The 19,918-nt window shown below is 39.4% G+C and overlaps 1 protein-coding gene across 1 annotated transcript in view; it reads left to right on the top strand.

Annotated features, from left to right (window-relative positions):
* LOC142383745 (neural-cadherin-like) overlaps positions 1–19,918 on the top strand; it is a 121,085-nt gene that overhangs the window by 19,494 nt on the left and 81,673 nt on the right. Inside the window, exon 2 of the mRNA XM_075469443.1 lies at positions 14,927–15,124. Within this exon, the coding sequence (XP_075325558.1) occupies positions 14,927–15,124 (198 nt within the window). The remainder of the gene's footprint in view (positions 1–14,926; positions 15,125–19,918) is intronic.

Below are 19,918 nucleotides of genomic sequence, written 5' to 3'. Positions count from 1 at the left end.
TGCTTAAGGTTTCGTTGCACTTACAGTAACAAATGTGGTTGTTATCAGCCCTAGAAAAATATAGTCTCCACTTCCATCTCTTTGCTGATCTGAACATTGTGTATTAGAAATAGCATTAGCAATAGCAATAGCAATAGCAATAGAAATAGCACAAATGATGTCTTAACCACAGATGGCATAATCCTGGACATGTCACCTGTGTTACCTGTCAGTGTTGTAAGTGACATCATAAGCTATAAGATATTGCCAAGCTACAAAATCAGCAGCTCAATTAATTGATTGTGACCTCTGAATACACCTTATACACCTCTCTCTTCACCTCTCTCACTTCAACTTTCGAAATGTTTGTCAACTGATTTTTATTATATTTTGTTCTCTATCTATAAAAAAAATAGAATTTTTATTGAAACAATTTATACTGTACCAATTCCCTCTTGGATTGATAGATAATTGAATTGAATTGAATTGAACTGAAAACCCTCTAGATAAAATTCAGGGTAGATTTATTTCACTTTCATTTGGCTCAAGTGAACAAAAACAATTACGTCCTAATGATAGTATGATAAGGAAAATATGAATGGAAAGTGTGGCAAGGTGACACGTAAGCACCGGGGGAAGAGCAAAGGCATTACTGTGGCTTGAGGGAGCAGAGAAACAGGATGCCATTGATTTTTCAACTTTGAAGAAGATCAGCAGCCTCCAAAACAAAACAGTGTGGGGAAATACATCCTATACATTTAACTTCACAACATGGATCTGTGCTTTCCTCCAAGTAGTCCAAACGTGATTGGCAAGTACATTACATTAAAATGTTTCCTTCTTTGTTTGGTCTGCTCATACATTTACAATTCAGACAAGATTCAAAACCAACACTTTCTACATTTCTCTTCATTTGTTTTGAAAAAACTTAAGTCAATCACAATATCCAATCAAAACTGATAGCACACCTACTAACTTCTTATAAAAGAGCTGCTGTTGAGGCGTGTCTGGATTTGAAGTAAAGAGGAAGCAAGTGCTCCTTAAAATAAAGGATGTCTGCGCAAGGTTTCAGATAATTAGAGAAATGTTTTTTGATTATTTTATAAATGTAGTTGTGTGGAGTAGGTTACTTCTATGCAGTTAGTGTCTTATCTGCAGTAGACAGTAGTTGGAGCATTGTCATTTTGGACAATTAGGAGTAATTCTGACAGAAGAGTAACAAGTTCTCAAAAGGTGGCCACAGAAGAAGGGATTTTTCCTTAGGGTTAGAAAACTATGATAGTTTGGGCTAAATTACTTTTTGTTGGTTGCGTTGCTTACATGTAAACACCAAATATTGCTGCAAAACGTTGTTACTTTCTGGTTGGCTTTAGAAAAAAATAACACATAGTAAAGGATAGAAATCAAGACCACTTGGATTAAGGCTGAAAATATTTTTACAGCACGGCTGTATCATGCTATCATTCAGTTGCTCTCAAGACCACCACAGGTCGCATATTGTTTGAACGTAACTATTGGCCATATCTGCCTGCATGAACAAACTACATGTGCATGTTTTGGGGAGGAGGACAGTCTCCTCTTATCAGCTCTGACCCAAAAGTCTGCTGCTCCCATAGCACAATACCGACTATGGGACTGGAAAAATGATTGAGAAGCCTGGGAAAACACAAGCCATTTATTAATTTTTGCAGACGTAATGCCCAGCATTAAGCGTTCCAACAAGTCTTGACACAGCTCCTGCCCTTCACAGCTTATCAGCAACGGGGTAAGTTGGGCAGCAACAGTACATGCAATGATGTGGAACAGCGCAGATGCTCTTCAGTTGAGCACTCTGACCACTATGAATCACAGATAAGACACTAACCATGCATGACACGTCACACAAACCAATCTAAAAAATAAGAATTAAAAATCCCAGTAGTACAACAGTAGTAGCTAGCATTTACTAAGCAGCTACGACAGTTGCCTCTGTGTCCAGGGTGGTAATTAAACAATTGTGACTTTGCTTGAAGAAGTGAAATACACTTGAGACACCTAATTCAACTGCTCAAATACAAATTCATCATCTCAATGTGCAAACCATCAATTTTACAGTCCATAGCAGTGGGCAAGAAAGTGTATATGCTTTGACTGACTACTATAGAGTTGTACCAATTATTGTTCTAACTTTAGGATAGGGAACCATGGCCAAAGACAACAATGAAAGAAAATTATAATTGCTATTTCAACACAGTTTAACGTCTGCATCGTAGAGGTCATGATCATGCGTAGTTCCTTGCCTCCTTTGTCTCTGTGTTGGCCATGTGATGGACTGGCGACCTTTCCAGGGTGTACACCGCCTCCTGTCCGGTGGCAGCTTGGATAGGCTCCAGCTCTCTGGTGGCCCTGAAGTGGATAAAGCAGGTATAGAAAATGGATGGATGGATAGTAGACGCCACTGTTAGTTGTTTTGTTAGAGAAAATCCGATACTGTCCTTAAACGAGATGTCTTGTTAGAAATAAGTGGTCCACTGGTCATTAGAGTTGACTTATTTTATTATGAAAAAAATAGCCAGACAAATAAACACAACACCAGCACTCATGCTTGAATACACAACATTGGCATTTAAAAAGGTAGTGTTGTTTCTGAATTATTTTTCTGATTTATGCAGTTTGGAGACACTGAACCAAAAGATCTATATCCTAAGAGACCAAGCAGTATACAAATTATGGATTTGTCACACATTTAGAAAGGAAATACTAGGAGACCTAATCTTTGTCATACAAACTCTGTTTGAGATCCACAGTGTAATCTACAAGATATTTTCTGTGTCTCTGACGAACATAAGCTTGTATCAACACAATGCATTTGACCAGAAAATTCTGCCTTGGTGCAGAATTACAGCCAGTCCCAGAAAATGAGCTTTCCTTAGGATCCTCAGAATGAGCTGTTTAGGGTCTGCAGCTTTAAATGCAAATTAGGAGGAGAAAGGCGGGGCAAAGCGGAGGGTAGGGGTGTGGCCTTACTTACGCCCGTGGTACCATGCGCAAATGTTTTGTGAATCGCAATGGCACGTAGATGGCACGGCAGCCCTATGCCGTAAAACTAGCGAAACCTGTTGAAATGAGCTTACTTTGACAATATGACGAACTAGTTAGTGAACAATTTTCCTAATACAGTCAAACATCAAGCAAGTGCTACACAAGACAGAGCAAGATGACAAAAAAGGCGTACGTGAAGGGGAAAGCAGGAGTGAGGATTTTGACATTCTCATCTGATTGCTCTGGTTTGCAAAGATGCACGTAGCGCTAGCACTGGAACCATGAATTAATCATTAATCATCCTGATGAAATGCACTGAATTTGTGGATTCATTGTTCTTCAGGAAGCTTGAAGTAGGGGGTTTTGGTCCAAAATGAGCGAGCTAACCGTTCTGTCGTCACTTTCCCAGAAAAAACTAAATCTGTCCACTGGCTCTTTAGAGGTTCTGATGCAGGAGCTCTAAACAGATGTTTTACATCCATGTACAGAGCAATGAGCTGGCCAAAGAGCTGTGGGCGGGGAAAGGCAGTTTTGGCATAGCCATATATGGGCTCTGGGGGGAAACAACCTCGACGTCATATGAGGCGCCATGTCATAAGAGGCAGCTTTCCCGATCAGGCCATCTGCATGGTCACATTACCAAAGGCGGAGAATAATTTCTAGTGCATGGTTTAGGTCTATCGTCATTTTTAGCCACTGGGGGACCGCAGGCAGGCTAGGGGAACTCATATTAACCTTAAAAAGTGAAAATTTCATGCCATGGCTCCTTTAAAGAAGCTGAAGAAGTAGACGTGGTGACACTTTTAGCTGAATTAGCAACCTGGCTCAATTGCACCTCCTCTTCCTCCATGGACAGCACAAGTGGGCCAGGTTCTTCTAACCCTCTCTGGTTATTGAAGCCCTTGTATCTAGGGATGCAGTGATACCACTTTTTTTCAAACCGATACGATACCGATACTTGGATCTGAGTACTTGCCGATACCGAGTACCGATGCTGATACTTCTACCACAAAAAAATGCAATGAATTAGAAGACAGGTTTCGGTCTCACTAGCCCAGTGGTTCCCAAACTTTTCGTGCCCAAGGCACACCAAAGGACAAGTAAAAATCTCAAGGCACACCTATTGTGCAAAATAGCCCTTATAACACGTGTTATCACTCATATCATGTAAAATATCTGTAAATGTGCATTATTATTTACTAATAGAATACCAAATAGAATGTGACAAAGACAACTATATTACTCATGAAATATAATTTGAAACTTTATCAAATTAGGCTTCATCGAAGCAACAACACATTCATATAAACCAGACAGGTCACAAAATAAAAAAATGATTCAGAAATTCAGCACAGAGAACTGTCAATGCAAGGAAGCTGCATTGTTCATGGTCCTAAACTACAAATTATCAATGCAACATTTCAGCAATCAGTGAAACATGTGCTATTGAAAATATTTTGCCTACTTACAAATTAGTGAGATACATGTCGGGGCGTGCAGATTTTTTTAAATCCTTGGTGGCACTGAGCAGAGGGCCACTCGCAAGTCCTGTTCAACAGAGAGCCGTGACCTCCTGTTGTTCTTCATGTTTAACCAGAGTACAGAACGCCAACTCACACAGGCAAGTAGCGGGGAAAAGAAGAAGGTGCTCAATCGCGTGGTGGGAGATGCTTAGGTAGTTCGATGCAGAAGGATTAGCTCACTAGCAGTTAAGTTAGCATTAGTTATCTTGTCCCGACAGGATGCACTCGGGCTGAGGATTGTTTACATCCCCGGTCCAACTGAAGCCATAAGACGGGTAACTTTCATGATACTGTGTGCTGACAGTTTTTTTCTCTTTTCTTTCGGTGGTGGGTTGTCGGCAGTCACTGCACTGGTGGTTGGTGGTTTGCTCCGCACCAGAAAGCGCTCCATTTTCCCTCTTGCGTGTTTCTCACAATTCCCACCTGCGCAACTGCGTTAACAGCGAAATATGGGGTTCTCTGAGGATTTTTTTTAGGAAAAGTGTTTTCCTCTGTATTATGAAATGAGTACATACAAAGTACTAATATGGTAAATTAAAATAATAATTATTTTTGTGTAGTTGTATATTGCAATAATAACGTATGGTTGTCACAAAATCCCACGGCACACCAGGACTTGGACACCCTATGATCGCGGTCTTCATGCATAAATTGGTATCGGTTCATGGTATCGGTTAAAGGTATTGTTCGCCTCTTTTGACATGAAGCTGTATGACATCCCATATTAGCAATATCATTTGTGAACATTGACGTACCCCCCTCTGCGTCCTGTGAGCCGAGTTCCAGCCTCGTTTTGGCGTTGGCGAAGGTAGTCCGGCTAGTTTGCTAGGGTCCCAAAAATAAAGCGTCTTGCTTCTCAAAACAATATGCGTTCAAAAGAGTAATACATTTGCATCACAAAATCCTCCCTCCAGAAAAAGTCAGACCTCACATCGCTTGGCGCTAAGAGTTAAGAGTTTCTAGTTCTATACTATGAATAGAAGAAGTAACAGTAACATTCTTATATGAAAAATGTTTTAGTTTTAAAAAATAAAATAAAATGTCAATTCGAAGTACGAAGCAGCTTATATTGCTGGATGATACTCTTTTTTTGTCAACTGTTGACACAAGAAAATGATAAATATTTCAGTCAGAACTTACAAAACCTCACTCTTTTGTAGACCCCTTTTGAGTAATTGTTAGCTTCTCATTTATAATTGCCCAGATTTTCTAAGCTGAGAACACAGTAAATGAGGATTCCAGGTATAGGTGTGTAATGGATATAGGCCTCATTATGTGAATTCTTTGCATTTGTGTATTTGGCGCTCCTCAGAGCTGTACACACATCAAAAGTGACACTGATTAAATGTGGGTGGAGCTCATATGGCATGATGTTTTTATCTTCCTGGAGAAGAAAGTCCTACAAAAAGAAAGAAAGAAAGAAGAAACCAGTGAATAACTTAACGTATTGTATCGTTAAAGGATTGCTTTTAAGCACTTTTAGTAATTGATTGGTTGAGGTTAAATCTTATGATTAACCACACTGTGCAGATAGGGATGTATAACATATCTGAAATTAATTTTGTGCCTTGAAACGTTGTTGACATTATTAAGATTTTTTTTCTTCTAAATAGTAAAATACAGGCCACATTTATTCCAAATGAGTATTTAAGCTAAATTATACTTTTCTCTTCCCTGGAGGCTATGCATACACGACCAGTATATCTCCATGTAACACTTGCTCCCCTCTAAATCCTCCTCTTTTATGCGAGTGAATAGGGCACATTTTTTACCGCTCTGAACAATAAAACAAAGGGGATTGAATAAATTCCGTAATTTCTTTGGCTGAACTACAAGAAAAAAAAGCCTACAGTACCACAAAGGAAACTATAGTCAGTGGCTATTTGGGAGAGATCCATCCATCCAATTCATGAAATTCTTATTATTAACTTATGTTGATATACTCAATGAATAAGTTCTTTCACACAGATAGTCTTATCCTTGACGCTCTGTTGCTGCTTAAACTTCCCCACAACAAAAAACAAAAATGTGACAAAGCATTTCTAATTAGTAAACAACCAATCACTCTCAGTAGAGAGTGGTTTTGCTATTTTTTTTGTGTTGTTATCAGACGTACACACAAACTCACAAACACCACTGGTGTGCCCCTTATAGTTAGCTGACTGCACTTTTGAATCAATATGACTGAACACTGAGGTGCACCATAGTCTGAACAAAAGAAATAGATATCGCCCCTGAGACGACACCTATTGGTTTGTGGACTGCTCCTTTGAAGCCTTGAGTTTGGCATTTAGCCATTGCCAAGTTTGGATGGAGCTTGGGAGTGATACTTAAATCTTATTACTTTTTTTCAGACTTATTCATATTTGGAATGATTTCCAAGCAGACCATAAGCACACTAATCAGTATTAATTTATTTATATAAGTAAATTAGGTGATATCACCATATTGTCTAGTGTTACTTTTGAGAAACTGATACTTTTTCAATCTATTGAAACCAGATTATTTCTGGAGTCAGCTCCTCGTCAGTGGTATTGCACTTCAAGGCAGTTCTGCTTTTACTTAACAGTTTTAGATTCAGTTGCTTCATCCATTTTTAAAGTAAAGCAGAAGCAATGGAAACCCAATGAGCTATTACATATAAGTTCTAACTGTACAAGAGGGATTCATAAAACCCCTGTTATTAATGGCACCAGCGGCTGTTAAGTGAAGTGCATTTACCATCCTGTAGCCAGAGGTTGAACACATGCTTGCACTTTGCACACTTGGAAGGCAAGAATGAGTATCCTGGGTAAAGGAAAAATGAAAGACACAAGACTGAATATGTTTAAAACCTTAGACTACATTTCATCTTCAAGCTCTGGTTCTAATCTAAACCGTGAAGGGTGGGAAATCAGTGACGACAATATTATTTAGCCTTTCAATTTCACAAAAAATATTTACTTTTATGATTTTGAATTTACTCACCTTCACAGGGTTGTCTGCATTAACATGAATGAAAGAACACTGGGTGATCTAATGCGCTTCTTGTTGTCCAACTTTGGAAAAGGTAATAGTCTCACTCCATCAAACCTACATCACAGTCTTGCATTGGTGTTGTTGCTTTCATGGCAGTGTGCTTGTATTGTAGTCCATACAAATCCCTCCCTCTGTCTTTAATGGACCTCATAATATTTTCCTACTGAGGTTAAGGAAAAATACATCATGGGGTAATGTTATTGGCCAGACGACCATAACCTTGGACTTTGTCTGGAGTCAGTTTCTACAAGGAGCCAGACTTATTGATGTAAGAAGACTTAGTTTCTAAACAAACCTTAGATATTATTTCATAATGTTGCTGTTGCAGGGGAACAGAAGACAAGCAATGTGGCAAGACAATAAGGAGCAAGCGTAAATGTCACATCATGCGGATCTCCCCTTGAAACACTCAAACATTTGAATATTTGTTCAAAATAGAACCTGGTAGAAATAATCTTTTTGTGTCACCAGGAAACAAGTGTAATCTATATTTGCAGCTTCATTCACTCTGGGGCTGTGATGCTCACTTTTCAGATTTTGTTTTTCTTCTTTAGTTTTTTTATCAATTGGCAAAGATGGTTTTATTTTAGCTCACTTGGCTTTGTTTACTTTCCTGTTCTATCAAGTTGAAGTAGAGAGGAAAAGCTGGTAAATAAAAGAGAATCTGCGGTGGTAGTGTTGGCACCATCTGGCTTCAGAAAACACAAAACAAAATAGAAAAAAGCTACATGCAAATACTGTGTGAGAAATGTTGCCCCGTTCAACAGGAAACGTAGACAGTTTGTCACATCCGTAACACAGCCATGTCAGAGAACATGCTGGTACAGGTCCAACTCAGGTAGTCAGTCCATCACATTTCATCTTTGTCAGAAAATGAAAAATCAATTTTCAATTTTCCACCAATGTATCAGGTTTGTATTAATTTTCACATAGCAAAATATGACAGCCTATTAAGTAAAGGGTGTGACACTAGCAGTGTGCCAGCTGATTGTTAGAATCTTCAATTTAAACAGACAAGTTAGACAAACGATAATCCACCAGCCTCCCTGTGTGCAATTTTTTTGAAAATGCTTAAAATGAAAATATTAAGATGCAAAACCACGATTCTTATGAAAAAAAAAAAGTTAAATTTGTAGCTTAGTGGGGAAAAGCTCTTCTTGTCCTCTTATGTAGTTTTTTTGACAGTGTGGCAGTTTAGAAATAAACAACATTACATTCAATCAAACCCACATAATGTTTCATTGTGAAGTATTATTCAGGTAGTAATTCTAAAGACGCATGTTAAACTACACAGCTGCTGGATTTCACGTATACAGAGTTACAGTTGATTTGATATACTTGGAGATATATTGGTTAAAGTCCCCATGGTAATCAGATATTGATGCTACTCTTACTAATTCTACAAACACAACTTCCTAAAAAGTTACAGTTTTTCAAAATGCAACAAAAACCTGAATCTGCAGTTTGTTTATTTCTTTTTTTTTTTTTAAGGAGCACCTGTAAGCAGACAAGCAGAGAAAAAATACACAAACAAATAGACAAAAAAGCACAAGCAGCAGCAATCATATATGACCTTAAACCACAGGACAACACAACAACTGCTTAGCGAGCATGCTACTGGGGTGATGAATGTGTGTGTGAGTGTGTGAACATGCAATATACATAGAGGGTCCCACATAATAACCATGCTTAAATATCAGTGTATAGGGCCACAACCCCCCCCCCCCCTCCCCCAGCAATCAGAAGCAGGCCGAGAGGGCCCCCAGACCCAGGCCACCAACAGCCACCAAGGAGCACAGAACCCGGGAAGCCCACTGTAGGGACAACCACGCATCCACCCAGAAGACAGCAGAGGAAGGCCCCGGACAGAGCCTCCACAAACATAGGGCAGAGACCCCCCGGTGACCAGAGGTTGCAGCCTACCAGCCCTGCCAGGGCCCCGCCACCCAGACATGGGCCGTGCACCAGAACCGGTCCCCGCGAGCCCGAGCGCCACCAAACCCCCCGGCAGAGGCCCCACCCAACATCCGAGAGGGCCAGGCGCCCCAGACAGCCAACCACAGTGGGCCAGCGTACGCCCCAGTGCCCCAGGGCAAGCGCCCCAGGAGTCAAGACGTGCCCACAAGTGGGTGAAGCCGCGAGCAGCCTTGTGGAACTGGGAGCGCAGCCTTCATACCCAAAGAGCCCCACCCACCAGATACCACTCAGTGCTACCACCCCCCAAAATCTAATGTTTGTTTATTTCTATCCACCGTTAAGAGACACAAGAAAATGGAAAATGGATTGTGGCTCCCTACTATGTGCCAAACTCTCTGCCAGAATCATCAATCAATTCAAGAAATATATTTATTCATGAGAAATTACAAAAAACTTAAGTCTTTCAACATCTACAGTGCATAATGTTGTAAAAGGATTCAGGGAGTCTGAGGAAATCTTAGTGCATGAATCCCAAGTTTCGAAACTACTGTTTGATGTTTGTGACCTTCAAACAGCACTGCATGAAAAACCTTCATGCCACCATGATTCATATAGCCACATGAGCTCAGGAGTACCTTGGAAAATCATTGTCACTCAACACTGTCTGCCACTGCATCCAGAAATGTATCCGGAGACTATATTACACAGGTAAGAGACTATATTACACAGGTAAGAAGCCATAACTCTTTGTAGAAATGCTACTGAGTTCGCTAGACACGAGCTCATCTCAGATAAACAGAGAGAGTTGACACGTGTTCTGTGGTCAGAGTCCATGTTTCAGTTGCTTCTGGGAAAAATGTATACCAGGTCCTAAGAGTCAAAGAGGAAAAAACAGTCCAGGCTGTCATCAGCGAGAGGTGCAAAAGCCAGCATCTGTGATGATATGGGGTTGCGTCAGTGCCCATAGTACGGGTGTCTTGCAGATATGTGAAGGTAGCAGTGATGCAGGGGTGTGCATTGGAATTTTGGAAAGATATATTATTTCATCAAGGCAACATCTTTTCCTTAGGGAACAATCCCAGACCTCATTCTATAGAACTTACGGCAGTATGACTTTATACACACAAGAAAAACATGTGTCTCATGGGTTTGCCTCCAGACCAGATCAGTCTCAAAGTGAAAATGTATGATGCATTATAATAACCATAACCTGTTAAGCAGCCAAAATTCTGTATTCAGCAAATAGACCCAGATTTGTCCTTACACAAATAAAAAGTGTAATTACAAGAAAAGATTTCTCCCAACTTTTTTCAGTGTGTTGCTATTGCTATTTATATTTTCTTAATACTATTAAGTTAGTAAGAACACATAATATAATTCCCTTTGTATTTGTGTCTGTTAAATAAAGGTTAAAACAATGAGTTAAGTTTCAAAATTTCCCTTACCGAAATTGATGTTTTGTATATATTTTCATACCATCTGTTATGTAACATTTTATCATTAGTCATTTTCTGCGGCTATGAGGTGAGCCAGAAGGATGCTGATACCTTTGGATGTTATTTGCATGTATAGCTGCAAAAAGACACACGCTAACTCCTTCATCAAACACACACACACATTTTCTGCAGAGATGCAGATTTGGATTTAATAAACAGAAGTTGAGGCCATTTACTATTTGTAATTATTATAACAGTGCCAGCACGTGAGCTTATATGATAAGTGTGTCGGCCCTTCTGAGCTATTCCAGAGTCCAGAGAGTGTGTTGTGGGGTTTCCCTGAGTTAATAGATTTCAGTCCCCTGTGCTTTTAGAGTGTTGATCTCCTGCTGATGGCTTCACACTCTGCTTTAAGCACAGAGGTTGAGGGAGGTTTGGAATAGATTCTCCTTAACACTGCAAGCGTTTGTTTAATGTAGCTCATCACCTTTCCTTCGAGCTGATTTTTACTTTCCATTCACTTGCTGCTGAAAAGCACCCCTGAAATTCCACATCTGACACAGGCCATTGATGTCTATGCTTGCAGATGCAGTTTGTTTAATTCCACACAGACGTATTTGTATCTTAATTTCCTCCCTCAATGGAAGTGGAAGGAACCAGGGATGCATGAGAAAAACCCTGTGTTATTAATTATGCTGTGTACCCAACCTTAATTTTCTCCTCTCTTGATCTGCTACTGTATGTTTTATTTCCAATCAAGGATGCTCCCAACAACTTTTGATGTGCTATGCTGTTTGTTTTGCTTCACATGTGCTCTTGTCTTTGCTTTGTTATTTTGCATTTTCTGGTAAGCATCACACAATAGACCTTCCACTGCGCTGCCTTCCTCTTTCCCCCACTCAGCCTCTTTTTCTCTGTGGATATTTGTGTTTCTCTATCTGTGCCTCTCCTTTACTCTGTTTCCTCTCATCCCCTTCCCACACACACTCAGCATCCTTGTACTGTGGGCAGTGTATATGTGCATAGAAGCACTTGAAACAACTTTTTTTTTTTTATTACTGGCAAGCCACTTAGCAGCTTTATATAGCAAGTTCCCAAGGAGAGGATTAACAGGAAGAAACTTCAACAGAATGGCCTACGGTGATAGAAAATTCACACACACTCAAGCAAAACTCACACACGTGCAGACACACCATACCATGGGCATTGTACTCTCTGAGCTTTGGCCAATGACATATTGCATCCCTATCTTCCAACTTTCATGATACAATATTATGTTAGTTGTTCAGCAGATGCAGTGTGGACCAGCTTTTCATCACACAGAGTGCACAAGGCATATTTGACTTTGAAAAATCCACTGGAGCCTATGAGCTGCTGCCTGTTATTTCATTGCATCTTTTGTCTGGTCAGGTGAGGCAGCTTGTGTCAGTCTGGTACTCATGGAGAATCGCTCACTGCAGCTCTCTACGTAACGTACCAGATCAGAGAAAAATCGTACATGTTTGCGGCCTCAGACCATGCAGTGAGTAACTTTTGTTGGCTTATGTGCACATACAGTCTTACACCTCACAAACATGTATCTGTGCACACACTAGCACATTTTTCATTATCCTTCCAAAGCTGATAGACTCTAATTATCTGCCTTGGCTCTGATTAGTCCCTCTGTAACAAGCTAATTAGAAGGAGCCTTGTAAAATCATCGCTGCTATTACCACAGAGACATGGTTGGGAAAGACACCAACAAGCAGTAAGCAAGGAATGTGTCTTGCACCACTCCCTGCAAAGATTTGATAGTTAACTAAATGTTAAGTGCTGGAGCTCTGATTTCTTTTTGATTAAGTGCCTTTTAAATCCCCTCTGCATCACCATAGAATCTTTATCCTCTCTCATTATTCATCACGAAAGGATTGTTCTGTCTTGCAGGGCTGGATGATCTGGTTTAAAGTGCATAAATTGCCACTGTCAACATTTTACAAGATAGCATCTGAACATTGATTGGTTTCTCTGCCCCCACGATACAGTGGCTATTTATCCAAAAGGAACTATTGTCACATCCTTGTCTGAAGTTTTCCTCTTCAGCAGAGCAACTTTAAAGCCTGAGCGGAAAGCTAGATTAATTCTCTCCTCGAGCTTTTTCCTCCTTGTGTTATTATCCTTCTAACAATCCTTTTAAGAGCTGTCACACACTTTGTAGCAATTGTGTTTTAGTTGTGAAAGCTCCAGAGCTAGTGTCAAGTGCATCATATAGTATTTTCCTTCTAAACTTAAATGGAGGGTAGTTAAAAAAAAAAAAAGAAATGTGATTTCTGCATATACTTTCTGCTGTCCAACTCATTTGGAGCACTATTTGCTGTATGCCTGCACCAGTCATCGTATTCATATAGTTTTGTTCATCAGCGAGAATAGACTTTGGAGGGATATCACAGAAAATTGGGGAAACTAGTAAAATAGAAAAGTTTGTACATCACAACATATCTGTTGAGTCAAACTGGGTAGTGACAGGATGCATCACAAACTCTGCTGCTCTGCTTTTGTCATGGATTAAAAAGCACATAGTTAGCCTCTGGTCACAAACTGGACAGCTGTTACATAATAGGATTTGAAACTTGTAGCTACTTTTAGGTCTTAGGAAGCTCACCTCTTTGCTTAAGTGTCCAAACACGTGCATTTGTTAGAGAAGGTGAGATAGAAGAAGAGATGCAAATAGCATTTATGCCAAGTGCATGAGCATGTGGTCTGGCTGTGACAAGATATTTTACTTGTATATCAAATCTTTGCATTTCTTCTTCTTTGTGGTGAGGCAGATGGCCTCTGTGGATCACAGCCCACTGTGCTGGTTGGCAGCTCTTCTGACATTACTTCAAACCGTGTTGACACATGACCAATATTTATGGAAAAACTGTCTTAGCTCACAAATCTGTGACTTGCTCCACTTTCAGACAATAGATCTTTCAAGAAAGTGAACATTGTTTCCAGATTTTGTCATTGTATTTAATGTGATAACGATACCCAACTACCAGTTCAAGCAAAAGTCATGCTATGTTCATGTCATGAGGACACAGTTGTACGTGACCTGTCCATGGGTGCTACTGTGCTGCTTTTGAGTGTGTCTCAGCTTAGTCTGAGCAAGCTGGTAATTGGATTCCTTGAATCTTCTTATTCACCTGACTGAGACAGTGTGCAGGCGACAAAGAGCCTGCTGTCTTGAGGCGTCATCCTTGCACCCCTGTGGGAAGATCAAGGTAGCTTTACCAGACTTGGTAGATGAGACTGTGGCTGAAGCTATGTCCCATGGGAACCTGGATGCCTGGATGGGAAACCTTATACCAAAAGGTTGGATGATGTCACATCCACCAAACTCTATGGACCTCAACATACCTCCTCACATCCATTAAGAACAATCTTATATGCATGCTGTCAATGACAAAGATAAAGAAAGTTTTAAAGTTTCAAAATCACTACTTAAATGGGGACATATTAAAAAAAAAAAACATTTTCCTGATCTATAGTTCACTAAATTACCTTAAGAATTCAATGAGCTAATAATGCTTTACCAGTGTTGTCTAGTAAATCCAACTTCTTATAGTAGTGTATTGTAGTGTCAAGGGGATCCCTTCACTCCTTAAAATTGACTTCTATAAACAGAACTCGAAAAACATGGTTGAAATGGGTGCTGTTGTAGTGATTTCCTGTGGTATTATGATCATCGCAAAATTGTGTCAACACATGAAAAACGTGTATAAAATGTCTCCTGTAAGGGTGATGTGGTATATTCCCTTTGATTAGAGCTCTGGGTTCAGTTCCACATTGCTTACACAAGAACGTTGACATTTATTATAACCCTGTTGCTTTATGTTTTTCCATTTACTGGAAAGGATTTATATCTCAAATACCTAAACCCTTAGTTGACTCTTGTTTGTTGGTATTTCAGATTTCCCTGGTTGCTTGTCTCTCCTTTACACACACAGTTACATGACAGCTGTCACTTTTAGTAACCGCAGCTCTGTCACTATCTCTGCACTATCCCCACAGGCACAGACTGGTACCTCAACAAGGTGAAGCTGAAGATCACTGATGTCAACGACAATGTCCCTGCGTGGAATATGAAGCCTTACCCTTACCTGGCTGTTGTGTCTCCAGAGGCCCCTGCAGGAACATTTGTCTACCAACTTCAGGCACATGATGGGGATGAGGGCAACAGTGGAGAAGTGGAATACTTTTTGTCAGATGGTAAGCTTTTTACTGCTCATATACATGCACACAAACACAAGATGAATAGGAGCAAAAAAAATGTGTTGTTGGTAAATAAGCTTGCAGGCTGTAAAGCTTTGGAAATAAATACACAGTCACCCAGACACACAGCCACAGGCGTTCATATGTTCATTCATGCTTTCATACTCTTTAGGTGTCCATTAGCTTCTCTGTCTTTTTTTACCCGGCCTCTCTCTACCTCTCTATCTCTGTCTCCCCTTTCTCTCTCCTGTACACAAACACACAGATACAAAAGCACACAATCAGAAAATTCCACGCAGCCAGAGGCTTTCACACATTTGTTTATGCACTCTTGTCTGTCTGCTTCTTTCTGTTTCATACACACAGATAATCATGCAAGCACATATTCACTCATGCTGTGGGCTGTTGGTAGTCTGCCAGGACAGTTGCCCCCCTGGTGGTTGAATGGATGGAGGGATGTTGGCAGATATTGGGGGATGTGCTGATGTTACTAGTGGGGTTTAGTGATTTCGTTTTTACTTAAGTTATTACATCCCACAGAGTCCTGATTTGATTAATACTACAATTACCCCGAGGTGCCTTACCTCGAGTCTATATGACCATGCGAAGAACTTCTGTCAGTTGCATTTGTCATCTGATATTTTGCAAGTTTGTTTCTCTTCAAAGTAATGTTGACCGACTGTTTGGATTTCACATTTGTTTATCCCTCTGATGCAGTGCTTAGTTTTAAAAACCACAGGATGAGATAAGAGTAGCTGACCCCATTTTTTAGTACTTAACAGCAGCGGAAAAAGTAAGGTGCCATGTGGGATTTTCCTGTAAACAAACTGACAAAAACTTGAATAGAATTATATATATATGTATATGTATATGTATACACAGTATACACATATATATGGTGTTAACGATGCACATATGACAATATTGTGAGTGATTTTTTTTTCAGTTGTCATGGTATTGATGGTAGATGTTAGGTTTGCATATCTCTTCTTTATCAGTTCATCTAGATGCCTTTATTTTTTTACTATCCATTAAGTGTAATTGTTATACATTAACCATCACATTTTCTTTAACTTTCTGCTATGATTTCGAGTGGCTCAACAGAGTAGTATATGATTTTATTTAACCTTTTTTCCTTCAGCTGCTAGGAGAGTTGGTACCTGGGGGCTTTATAACTGACACTTAGGGTTAACCCATGGCACGATGCTGAGGTTAAGGTTCAGAGGATCAGGCTTGGACTGGAAGTCATGCAACTGCTTCAACATGCAACCCAATGTCAAGTCACTTGAACCTTCGAATCAGTTCTGTCGTAAAGTGGATAGCATGGCTTAGGTTGGGTGGTTTTGAGCATCTTGCACAAAGAGGAACAGAGGGTGGGTGTTTGGAACCAGAAGAGCAGTAACTACCTCTGGCACCCTCTACAGTGGAAGAGATTCTTGATGTGTGATATCTGGACTCCTGCAAGAAGCTTTGCTGCTCTATGTCTTGGTTTAATGATATTTTTTTGAGTATCTATTTAACTTGCAGTACATGCACATTGAATTATGAAAAAAGGTGGCGGTTGCTTGGAGTCTCTGGTCTGTCAGTACAGCAGTTTAATGGTTTGTAGTTATTGCGGTAGCTCTAGATGTCCCAATGATATTGCTATTGTTAATTATTTTGGTTATGATAATCATGTGGTCAGAATGTGACATGGGGACAGCGCTTCATGCAGTGGTTCTCATCAAAATCCACAGTGCATATTGTTGTTGTCTAACAAACTTTTTGAATGCATTCCCTCTCTCTATAAAACATTTATTAGGCCCTTTATTTAAATATTTAAGATTATACATTGTTTATATCCTAGTTTTCAGTAGTCCTCAGTGCCTTCAGCCCATTAATACCTTTGTTGATGCATTACTCCTACCAGCTGTCAGTCTGCAAAATAGTGGAGCAAGATGCTAAAACAAAAGGGCATCTGCTAATTAAAAACTCCATTGCTCTACTAATTGTCAGAACATCCATGCTTTATCTTAAAGAGAAGAAGAGATGACAAAAAAAAACCCAGTAGCAAATAAAAACAAGATAAATTGTGTAGCATGGTAAATGCTAAACAATTCTATGAAATAGAAATAGAAGTCAAGGACAAGAACCTCTGCACTATGCTTAATGTGTTATGTTTTTATTTATATATATACATACATTGCCATCAAATCCCATCAAGTAAGTCTGGCTGTTTTATTCCCCTGTGAGTAGACCTCTCTTGATCAGCAAAATGATATGAATATTGGAAGAAAACACTTCACTGAGTCACAGTGTTGCTGTGTGTTCTTTTATTATCATAAAAATTGAAACTGTACCTCATTCTGGGTAATTCCCTTATACAATGTCCTGCTGCTCTAGGTACTCATGCATCAATCTGCATCTGAAAAAAGCCTTCAACCAAAGCACGTTATCTCCTATTTGAGTCATATTATCAAAATTCATCAGCGCCCAGCTGTTTTAGGAAATTATATTGCCATTTAATGCCTATTGCATTCTGTCTTTTTAATTTGTGAGCTGTTTAAAGAAAATCTATGTCTCCAACAAGAACAAATGGGCTTTGGGCTGAGAGCCACAAAGAGAGTAGGGCAGTCATTGTACTCAAAAACAGACTTGCACAGTGTTTTTATGAGATTACTTTCCAGCAATATTAATGCACTTGTGCTTAGTTAATTTTTAGTCTACATACCCTCTCTATGTATGTACCCTTTAATGTTAACTCATTGGCTGCCAGCCATTTTCAGTGCAGAGACACCCATACTGCCAAGTGTTTTTCAGTATTTTGACTGATTTTCCAAGACCCACAGAATAGTGTGTCTTATGACTATGTACACACCGAAATTACCAAAAGAAAGAGTAGACTCTCTTCTTTGATCAGGAAAAAAAAGTTTGTTTCTACCATTTTCAGTCTTTTAGTAATAGACAGTAGAACATAGGTTGGTTTCACCAAAAACAGCTGTTTGACCCAAAAAATGGAGAAAACAAGCTTTTTTTTTTTTTTTTGTGGATAGTGGCACTGCTGCAACCTAGCGGGTAATTTTGCCATTATATTCTCTGTTTAGTGTTTACAAGCCTAAGATTTAGTGACGAACTCCGCTAGATTGTCCCCCAGCCCGCTCCGTTAAAAAACGCAATTGACGTCTATAGACGTCTTTGGCAGTGAACAGTTTTTTTAAATTGACGTCTATAGACGTCAATGGCACCGAAAGAGTTAAAGATTAAAGTTGTAGTGGCATATGAGCAAGCCATCAGCAGATTAAGCATGACAGATGGGCGGTTATTGCTGATGTCTATTCATGCACATGTCAGCTGGTAAGACTGATTGCTAGCTAAATAAATCATCCACAATTAAGTTTCTTGCAGGTGGGATTTAGCAGTCAACAGATGTTGATTTGTTTGTCCAGCAGCTAACCCCATAGAATACCTGTTCTTTTTTGGTCAATTATTAACAGTGCATTATATACTCAGTTGAACTCAATTCAGTCTTATGCCAATAGCACTATCTCACGACATTGTCTTCCAAGGACACTACAAATAGAAAATCCCAACCAATTATCTTTGAAAAAACACATAGCAACAGAATATACTCAATGTTCATGATTGAAATTTTAACAAAGATGACTTGGGACAATCCGATGTCTTTGATCAGAGTTTTTGTTCAATAAATAATCTTTCACATGAAACTTCTGAAAAATTCTGCAGACTTTGTGTACTGAATGAAAATGGTTTATAGATTACAGATAGAAGAGCATTTGTGTTCTAATATTGATAACCAAGAGTCAGTGCTACTTTCTTGTCGGCATTCTGTAGAAAAGATGTTCTGGTGTTTTGTGTGGAAAAAAAAAGAAAGTTGCTTGAACTTTACCACTTTACCAACATTTTCCCCTGATGCACATAAGCTGCTGAGGAACAAGGCTGACATTTCTTCTGCACAACTGTCAGCAATAGAAATCCTGAGGACGGCAAGACCTGATGGCTAGTCATGAGTTATCATCTGGCTAGACTAGTTGGGAGCCTGTGAACTTTCTGGGCTGTAAGCTGGGGAAACATCACTACTTTATTGGTACTTTGTTTGGTCCAATCATTTTCCAAAGCATTGAAACCACTGCTTGATATTGTGTTGGTTCACATCATGCTACCAAAACAGTTTGACCCATTGAGGTACGCACACGAGGATGTCCTGTAATTATGTTCACTACACCCATATAGTGTTGTGCCTGATCCATGCACTCATTTGGAGATGATACAGTGTTAGAAGTTAGAAGGAAGTTCTCTACTGTGTACATAACAGATGTGTGAGTGAGTGTGTCATTTACTTTTCGATTACTTACAACCAGCTCTCACTCACCGTTCATATTAACCTCTAATCACAAATTGCACTCAGTATGATATGGAGATGTACAAAGATTACCTCTGGGTTGTTTGCTATGGACAAATGCAACTGGCTAACAAAGACATCTAGATGTGTTTTCAGCCTACAGCTATTGCTAACGTCTATTATTATGCCTTGGAAACAAGATAGCAATAAAGGCAAGGCAAGGCAAGTTTATTTGTATAGCACAATTCAACAACAAGGTGATTCAAAGTACTTTACAGATACATTAAAACAGTAGAAATAAAAAGCATGATTTAAACAAAAAAGAAAGAAATAAGAACAATAGATAAAATCAGTAGGTAAAATTTAATTAAGTTTTAAACTCAAGCTTCAGATTTGGATACTCTAAAGAATAGAGTATTATCACTGATTTCAGTATCTTAAATCCATCGGGT

Source organism: Odontesthes bonariensis, chromosome 7 (assembly GCF_027942865.1).
Source record: "Odontesthes bonariensis isolate fOdoBon6 chromosome 7, fOdoBon6.hap1, whole genome shotgun sequence".
Taxonomy (NCBI): Eukaryota; Metazoa; Chordata; class Actinopteri; order Atheriniformes; family Atherinopsidae; genus Odontesthes; species Odontesthes bonariensis.
The sequence above is the reverse complement of the archived record's forward strand: the minus strand, read 5'-3'. Positions and strand labels throughout refer to the sequence as shown.